The 9,819-nt window shown below is 40.8% G+C and overlaps 1 protein-coding gene across 1 annotated transcript in view; it reads left to right on the forward strand.

Annotated features, from left to right (window-relative positions):
- cers3a (ceramide synthase 3a) overlaps window positions 1–9,547 on the forward strand; it is a 38,794-nt gene extending 29,247 nt beyond the window's left edge. The window contains exons 4-12 of the mRNA XM_062022433.1: window positions 718–835; window positions 907–1,025; window positions 1,103–1,160; window positions 1,216–1,266; window positions 4,832–4,924; window positions 4,980–5,108; window positions 5,194–5,300; window positions 6,529–6,682; window positions 6,764–9,547. Coding sequence (XP_061878417.1) covers window positions 718–835; window positions 907–1,025; window positions 1,103–1,160; window positions 1,216–1,266; window positions 4,832–4,924; window positions 4,980–5,108; window positions 5,194–5,300; window positions 6,529–6,682; window positions 6,764–6,910 — 976 coding nt within the window. The 3' untranslated portion in view covers window positions 6,911–9,547. The remainder of the gene's footprint in view (window positions 1–717; window positions 836–906; window positions 1,026–1,102; window positions 1,161–1,215; window positions 1,267–4,831; window positions 4,925–4,979; window positions 5,109–5,193; window positions 5,301–6,528; window positions 6,683–6,763) is intronic.
- The last annotated feature ends 272 nt before the right edge of the window (window positions 9,548–9,819 follow it).

Raw genomic sequence — 9,819 nt, forward strand, 5'->3', positions numbered from 1 at the left:
GGTGACTAAGTATATTAGTATTAATAATATTAGTTAAAACATTTAAGCTTTTTCTCATTACATTCCAATTTTCTTGCTCTTTTTTTCTTACATTTTTACTTGTTTTTTTCCCCCCATATAAGAATAGTATAAAAATAATAATAATACGATTGTGTCAAAAGTTCACGAAAATATTAATTTTCCGTTTCACATTTAACTGTGTTTATTATGGCTGTTGTCATTTTTCTAATTAATTCATAAGTTAGTAATATTTTTGTTTTTAATTAACTAACAAAATTCTGTTGATATTTAAAGTATATTTTATTGTTATTTTGAGAGCTTTGAATATTTTAGATCGGGGGCATCCAAATTTTTTCCTCTAAGTCAAGTATGGGGGGGGCCAGTTTGATATAAAATATTTAAAGACAAATTTTTGTGTTGTGAGTGACTAAGTATATTATTAATAATATTATTAGTTAAAACACAGCCTACATTCCAATTTTTTTTGCTCTTTTTTTCTTACATTGTTATTGTTTTTTTGTTTTTTTAAGATGGATATGTTATTTGACAATACTCACATTTTTTAATTTTAGCAGACGTGTTAGGTATATTTGCACAAAGTATCGGATCGGTATCGCCGATACCAGCCTCACTATTACTTGGTATTGGATCTTAAAGAAAATCAGTGGTATCGCACTATCACTATTAATCATCAGGTGTATGCTTGCGTGTCGTCAGGTGGGTCGCCACGCCACTGGCGGCCCGTGCGGGCATCGAGTCGAGGGTCAACCTCAAACCGGACGACAACGCCGTCCTCAAACTTTACTACGCCACTCGCAGCAGGAATCCCGCTCAGGCAAGTGCGGCACAACCAGGCGGCGCTCCTGTCGCCGCCATCTTTAACCCTCCCACTGGCGTCCCCCGCAGGCCGACCTGGACGGGCTGTCCAAGAAAAGCTGTCTGTCCGTGAGACAAGTGGAGCGCTGGTTCAGGAGGCGCCGCGCTCAGGACCGACCCGGGGTTCTGAAGAAGTTTACCGAGGCCAGGTGAAGACCTGGTTTGTTTGTGAGCCGTTACCGTGGCGACCGGCTGTGTGGTCACCCTTTGTTTTTTGCTGTTGCAGCTGGCGCTTCACCTTCTACCTGGCCTCGTCCGTGGGGGGACTGCTCGCTCTTTACGACGTGAGTTGAAACATGTGACATGGCGTGGGCGCTAATGAACGTTTGTGTCCTGCAGAAAGAATGGTTCTCTGACACCAGACACGTGTGGACAGCTTTCCCCAAGCAGGTGTGTAGCATTAGCTGCACGTTGGCTTAGCCTGAGTATCATAACAAATACAGTCGTGGTCAAAAGTTAACATACACTTGTAAAGAACATAATGTCATGGCTGTCTGGAGTTTCCAATCATTTCTACAACTCTTATTTTTTTGTGATAGAGTGATTGGAGCACATACATGTTGGTCAGAAAAAACATTCATGAAGTTTGTGTCAGGTTCAAACACTGATGACATCTGTTAAACAAGAAAAGAAGCAAATAATTAAACAGAGACCGAATTAAATTTGGCTCAATTTGAGGAGAAACGTCTGGTCTGTACTCTTGTACAGTGTCTCAGCACGCTCTGGCGAGAGATTGTACGCATTCCCCTTTATTTCGACTTTCTCTGACCACATGGCAACAGCTGCTTCTAAGGGAAGTGGGTCGTAAACAGCCATCGCCTTTGATTCAACAGTTCAAAAGAAAAGGTCGTAAACAGTTCACAGAAAAGGTCTTAAAAGAGTTCAAAAAGAGGTTCGTAAAACAGTTCAAAAAGAGGTTCGTAAAACAGTTGAAAAAGGAGGTTCAAAAAGAGGTCGTCTGGAAATTCGGCAGATCCTGCCTTCTCTCCGCTTTGTAGTCCTTGGGTTAAAACAATATCTTTCTGTTTATTACAATACATGAAAGAAAACAGAAACAGTTCACAGAAAAGGTCTTAAAAGAGCTCAAAAAGAGGTTTGTCAAACAGTTCAAAAAGAGGTTCGTAAAACAGTTGAAAAAGGAGGTTCAAAAAGAGGTCGTCTGGAAATTGGGCAGATCCTGCCGTCTCTCCGCTTTGTAGTCCTTGGGTTAAAACAATATCTTTCTGTTTATTACAATACATGAAATAAAACAGAAACAGTTCACAGAAAAGGTCTTAAAAGAGCTCAAAAAGAGATTCGTAAAACAGTTCAAAAAGAGGTTCGTAAAACAGTTGAAAAAGGAGGTTCAAAAAGAGGTCGTCTGGAAATTGGGCAGATCCTGCCTTCTCTCCGCTTTGTAGTCCTTGGGTTAAAACAATATCTTTCTGTTTATTACAATACATGAAAGAAAACAGAAACAGTTCACAGAAAAGGTCTTAAAAGAGCTCAAAAAGAGATTCGTAAAACAGTTCAAAAAGAGGTTCGTAAAACAGTTGAAAAAGGAGGCTCTAAAAGAGGTCGTCTGGAAATTGGGCAGATCCTGCCTTCTCTCCGCTTTGTAGTCCTTGGGTTAAAACAATATCTTTCTGTTGATTACAATACATGAAAGAAAACAGAAACAGTTCACAGAAAAGGTCTTAAAAGAGCTCAAAAATAGATTCGTAAAACAGTTCAAAAAGAGGTCGTCTGGAAATTGGGCAGATCCTGCCTTCTCTCTGCTTTGTAGTCCTTGGGTTAAAACAATATCTTTCTGTTTATTACAATACATGAAAGAAAACAGAAACACCTTCATGTTGCTTCCCCCCTTATGCAGTGGAGTTCTTGGTAGGTTTCAAAGACAGCTTTTGGTCTTTCTCGCTGGGAACTCATTTCAATACAAAGTTTTTGTGATAACTTAGATACAATTATTCTAACAGTTTGGTTCTTTTATTGAATTTATTATGGGTTTACTGAAAATGTGAGCAAATCTGCTGGGTCAAAAGTATACATACAGCAATGTTTAGGCGCTTTTGGTAGCCATCTGACATCACATGGACAAAGATAAGACCTTCTGGAGGAAAGTTCTTTGGTAAGATGAAACAAAAACCGAGCTGTTTGGCCACAATACCCAGCAATAGTGGCCTAATGGTTAGAGTGTCCGTCCTGAGATCGGTAGGTTGTGAGTTCAAACCCCCGGCCGAGTCATACCAAAGACTATAAAAATGGGACCCATTACCTCCCTGCTTGGCACTCAGCATCAAGGGTTGGAATTGGGGGTTAAATCACCAAAAATGATTCCCGGGCGCGGCCACCGCTGCTGCCCACTGCTCCCCTCACCTCCCAGGGGGTGATCAAATGCAGAGAATAATTTTGCCGCACCTACTGTGTGTGTGACAATCATTGGTACTTTAACTTTAACTCTTTAACAATATGTTTGGAGGAGAAAAGGTGAAACCTTTAATCCCATGAACATCATGCCTACCGTCAAGCATGGTGGTGGTGGTATTATGCTCTGGGCCTGTTTTGCTGCTAATGGAACTGGAACTAGAAGTCGCTGTCTTGCGGTTCCACAGATGCACGTCAAAGTAGCCACGCGTACAGCGTTTACAACAGGTTTAATGTTTTTCAACACCACCATCAATTAATATGCTTTCCTTTTGGACTTTCCAGTCCCTCTCCAACTTCCTCCTCCTCCTGCACCCGACCGCTCACTGTAAAAGACAACAGATAATTAGTTTAACACGTACCACCTGTGCAATCTAATCAGCTGCCAGCTGTGTCTCGCCGTCAGCACATGCCATGCCCCCGTCTGATGGCGCTCTGTTTTCAGTACATGGACAGAGGCGTTGACCTTTACCTCCTGCAGCACGCTGATCACAATCCCTTTCCACAGAGGATTACCTCCAAATTCTTCAAAGATTGAGTCTTGGGCGCAGTTGGGTGCACCAACAGGACAACGACCCCAAACACACGTTGTCAGAAAAATTGTATTTAAATTATCAAAAAACTTTCCGTTCTGAGTTTCCAATGAACAGACAAGAAGCTGTCTTTGTTGCACCAAGCCAAACGCTTGGAAGATTCCGCTGTGTATGGTGGAATGAGACGGGAGGGGTCATCCATTGTCCTCAAAAAGCTGCCAAAGCTGAATCCACGACGAACCCAAGCCCGAGGCATCTTCTTCTTTTGTCTTCAATGTGACCGAAAACAATGACTGTTTACATACTCCCCAATCCTGTTGAGACAGGTGTTGCGTAAACATTTAACATCTAAATAAAAGAGGAGACGAAAACCTTCTTCGTCAGAGCGTGGTGCAAGACTGTGCAGAGAGTACAGTGGCCATGTCTCTCCTCAATACTGAGTCCAAATTTAATTCTGTCTCTGTTTGATTCCTTGCCTTTTGTCTTGTTTAATAGATGTCAACTGTGTTTGAACCTGACACACGTCAAAAGTGGTAAAGGAATGGCTAAATCGGGCCAGAATGAAGGTTTTAGAGTGGCCTTCCCCAAGTCCAATGCTGAAGAAACAAGTCCATGTCAGAAAACCAACACATTTAGCTGACCTGCACCAATTTTGTCAAGAGGAGTGGTCAAAAATTCACCCAGAAGCTTGTGGATGGCTACCAAAAGCGCCTTATTGCAGTGAAACTTGCCAAGGGACATGTAACCAAATATTAACATTGCTGTATGTATACTTTTGACCCAGCACATTTGCTCACATTTTCAGTAAATTCATAAAAGAAGCAAACTTCAAGAATGCTTTTTGTGAGCAACAAGTATGTGCTCCAATCACTCTATCACAAAAAAATAAGAATTGTAGAAATTATTGGAAACTCAAGACAGCCGTGACATTATGTTCTTTACAAGTGTATGTAAACTTTTGACCGTGACTGTACATTGTGTGTGTGTGTGTGTGTGTGTGTGTGTGTTTGTGCACCAAGTCCCTGCTGGACTCTCAGTACTGGTACTACATCCTGGAGATGAGCTTCTACGTCTCCCTGCTCTTCAGCGTCTTCTCCGATGTCAAGAGGAAGGTGAGCGCTGACTTCCCGCCATAAGATGAAGATGATGGCTGCTTGTCTTGTTCAGGACTTCAAGGAGCAGATGGTCCACCACGCCGCCACCCTGGTGCTCCTGTCCTTCTCCTGGTGCGTCAACTACATCCGCGTGGGAACGCTGGTCCTGTTGGTCCACGACGCCTCCGACGTCTTGTTGGAGGTCAGTCACACGTCCTGTTTCCTGTTGTTGAATACGCAAACGCCTAACATGTTGTCATTTGTTGTTGCTTTTTTTTTGCTCTCAGTCGGCCAAACTGCTGAATTACGCCAAAATGGAGAAAAGCTGCCAACTCGTTTTTGTACTTTTTGCTCTCGTCTTCATCATCACACGCCTAGTCATCTTCCCCTTCTGGTCAGTTTGTGTTTGTGCGCCTATGCATGTTTGCTTGCGTATACAGCAAGGGTGTTCAAAGTGTGGTCTGGGAGGCCGTTTGCTGTCCACAGCTGTGTTTTTTTAACGGCCAGCAGCACATACTGGAAATACAATTGCAAAAAGAAAGTCATAAGAAGTGGAAGAAAAGAGCAAACAGGTGTGTTGTAAAGAGAAAAAGTTGAAATGTTAACTCTTAATAGCCCAAAGCTGCCATGTAGAGTGTATATGAATATAAACATATATGTATATGTGTGTGTATGTGTATATATATATATATATATATATATGCAAATAAACAGATATACACATATACTGTGTATATATACAAATATACAGTATATATACCCACACATATACATATAATACACACATATATAAATACATATATACACACATATGTGAGTGTATATATACGTTTTTCATCCCTACAAGCTTGTTTTGCAGGTTTCCCCACTGTTCAGGGGATTTTATATACATACAGGCTTGTAGGGATGAAATAGCCTCTGTGTTTTTTCCTGATATAACGTATATTCCGCTCTACCGTTATACAGTGCTCTTTTGAGCACTGTATAACGGATAAACCACAAAAAGCTCGACTATGTGTGTACATATGAATTTACTGTTACTGTATTACTGTATATATACACAAATATACAGTATATATACACACACATACTGTATATATTCTGTGGTTTATCCGTTATACAGTGCTCAATAGAGCGGGAAATTTAAAATTGCACTTTATAAGTTGACCCGGCCGTATTGGCATGTGTTGCAATGTTAAGATTTCATCATTGATGTATAAACTATCAGACTGCGTGGTTGGTAGTAGTGGCTTTGAGTAGGCCTTTAATGGTCCGCATGTGGCCCGCAGGCCGTATTTTGCCCAGGTCTGGCTTGGACTTTGGGCATGATCTTGTGTTCGTGGGGGATATTTCTTCTGATCGGGCATCGGAACGAGGAATTGAAATGAAAAATTTTGAACGATTCCGTAAGAATCGGAATGTTAGTCCCGGTTCCAGTCGATCTTCGATGCCCAGCCCTAATGCTGACGGTGCACTTCTCGTTGTTATGGCACTTATGCACTCACAAGACAAAGTGTAAGTATGCAAGTGCCCCAACTGAAAGACTGCCGCAGTGTACTTATTGAAGTGTACTGACGGAAGTATTCAACTGGAGACATTGAGTGACTTCCTGTTTGCTTCAGGCTGATTCACTGCACGTGGGTGTACCCCCTCCACCATTACACCGCCTTCTTCGGCTACTACTTCTTCAACGCCATGCTCCTCCTCCTCCTCGGCCTGCACGTCTTCTGGGCCCTCCTCATCCTCGCCATGGTCAGGAAGTTCATCTTCGGCACCGTAAGTCCGTGCGGCCTCTGCGCGATCATCGCTCCGCCCACCTTTTAACAAACTCGCTGGGCGCGCTTGTTTGTGTGTCAGCTGACCAGGGACGAGAGGAGCGACCACGAGGATGATGAGGAGGAAGAGAGCTGCCTGACTGACGATGACGTTGTTGCAAAAAACAACAATGGCTGCCTGGACTGTTTGGCCTCTGACAACGTCTCCCACTACAAGACGGTGCACTGAGGCGCCCCCTAGTGGTGATGCCACACAACGACAAGACTCCTTGAAGGCACTCTCACGACATTGTGGGAAACGTAGGCGGCTCGGCATTGCTCCTGCTTGGCAGGACACCGAAACATTTAATATTAGCCTTTTTTAATGAGAAGTGAGCTAAATTATTATCAGCTTTATGACGTTCATCTTCATCCTTTCTTTCTTTCACTTTAAGTGGTCCTAAACATTCAAGACGTCTTCACTAGTCCAGCACTTCTTCTTCCGTCTTCACCATGTCTACTTTCTCTGCTACTTCCTGTCCCCGCCAAAACCGCGTCCTTAGTAGAGTGACCAAAAAACCACAATCAAGTTGTAATAAACCATCATGTTATCATAACAACCAAACTGCAATTTTTAAAAGTACTTTTAATGCATCCTCACTTGAAGACTCAAACATAAAGATGATATTTTCCCCTAATTATTGCCTGCTTAGCAACGCACCAAAAGTATGGAGGTTAATTTGTGTCTTTATTACAAAAGCTTTTTTTTGGACACTGAATATATGTAACTTTATTAAAGTATGCTGACATTCACCTAATAAAAAAGTGTGCAAAAATTGTGTCAGGTTCAAACACTGATGACATCTATTAAACAAGACAAGAAGCAAGGAATTAAACAGAGACAGAATAAAATTTGGCTCAATTGAGGAGAAACGCGCAGACACTGTACAGTGTCGTCCCACGCTCTGACGAAAGATTGTACACCTCTTTTATTTGGACTTTCCCTGATTACATGGCAACAGCTGTTTCTAAAGGGACGGGGGTCGTAAACAGCCGCCGCCTTTGATGACAAAACAGTTCAAAGAAAATGTCGGTTCAAAGAAAAGGTCGTAAACAGCCGTTGCCTTCGGTCCAAAAACAGTTCAAAGAAAAGGTGCCTGGAGGGGAGTCAGGTCCTGCTTCTTCTCCGCTTTGTAGATCTCGGGTCAAGACAAAATCTTCCTGTGGATTACAATACATCAAAGAAACCCACGCCTTCATGTCGCTTCCCATCGTACACAGTGGAGTTTTTCAAGCCTTTTGATTGGTAGGATCAAAGACAGCTTTTGTCCTCTCGCCAGGAACTCATGGCAACACAAAGTTTTGTGATAACTTGTATACAATTATTCTGACAAATTGTGTTTAAGTTGAAAAGTTAAAGTACCAATGATTGTTGCAAACACACTGGGTGTGGTGAAATTATCCCTTGTTCCGCCGACGGGGAGGTTAAGGGGAGCAGTGAGCAGCAGCGGCCGGGAATCATTTTGGTGATTTAACCCCCAATTCCAACCCTTGATGCAGAGTGCCAAGCAGGGAGGTAATGGGTCCCATTTTTATAGTCTTTGGTGTGACACGGCCGGGGTTTGAACTCACAACCTACCGATCTCAGGGTGGACATTCTAACCAGTAGACCAGTTAAAATATCAGTTTGTAAAATACAGTGTTTTAAAAAAAGTGTGCAAAAAAACAACAACAAAAATCAGTGCGAAAAGTGCAGTTGCTTAAAAATTCAAGACCCACTTCCGGTAAATTAAAACTGAAGCAAGCCATCTGGTGTCAAAACCAGCCAATGAGGTGTTAGGTTAGAGGTCACATGGTTTTAATATTTTTTTTACATTGTATTTTGACAAACTGAATTGTAAACACACAAATATTGCTCATATTTTTTTTCCAATGAAGTTGTCAGCATAATTTTAATTAGTTCACAAAATTCAAATGCAAAATTAATTCATTAATTATTCGTAATAGAGACACAAATTAACCTCTATAAAAAGCTAATATTTTTGTCTTTAATTAGTAGACATGGATTACCGTAAAAATCGAGCATGTAAATAGTAATCAAAAATTGTATTTATGTAATAATAGTTTAAATGTGCTGGATAATAATATGATAACTAGAAAATTCCCGCGGAAATTTTGATGGGCCTGCTATCTGTGCCCTGGACCTTTGGCCTGGGGTCGCCGGAAGCCGCCGTACTTATTAGATGGTGCCGCGTGTCTAAATGCGTGAGTTTTAAGTGTAACTGTACAAAATTAGCCACAGCGCCAGCCTAAAACAGTAGCATGTTTACATAAAATGCTAACACTTAGCATGTGTGCTAACGATAGCGTGATAACAGTCAGCATGTTTCATATTCCAAGATATACGACTCAAAAGTGTATGGCTGCGGAAATAGAAAAAAAAGTGTAAACATAGATTTAAAAAAGTTAACAAGCCTACGTTAGCTTGCTAGCATGCTAACAGTTAACAAGTGTCACATAGCAAGTTATATGACTCTGGGCCAGGGGTCACCAACGCGGTGCCCGCGGGCACCAGGTAGCCCGTAAGGACCAGATGAGTAGCCCGCTGGCCTGTTCTAAAAATAGCTCAAATAGCAGCACTTACCAGAGAGCTGCCTCTATTTTTTAAATTTGATTTATTTACTAGCAAGCTGGTCTCGCTTTGCCCGACATTTTTAATTCTAAGAGAGACAAAACTCAAATAGAATTTGAAAATCCAAGAAAATATTTTAAAGACTTCACTTGTTTGAATAAATTCATTAATTTTTTTACTTTGCTTCTTATAACTTTCAGAAAGACAATTTTTGAGAAAAAATACAACCTTCAAAATGATTTTAGGATTTTTAAACACATATACCTTTTTACCTTTTAAATTTCTTCCTCTTCTTTCCTGACAATTTAAATCAATGTTCAAGTAATTTTTATTTTTTTTTACTGTAAAAAATAATAAATACATTTTAATTTAAATCTTCATTTTAGCTTCTGTTTTTTCGACAAAGAATATTTGTGAAATATTTCTTCAATCTTATTATGATTAAAATTCAAACAAAATTATTCTGGCAAATCTAGAAAATCCGTAGAATCAAATTTAAATCTTATTTCAAACTTTTGAATTTCTTT

Source organism: Entelurus aequoreus, linkage group LG02 (genome assembly GCF_033978785.1).
Source record: "Entelurus aequoreus isolate RoL-2023_Sb linkage group LG02, RoL_Eaeq_v1.1, whole genome shotgun sequence".
Lineage (NCBI taxonomy): Eukaryota > Metazoa > Chordata > Actinopteri > Syngnathiformes > Syngnathidae > Entelurus > Entelurus aequoreus.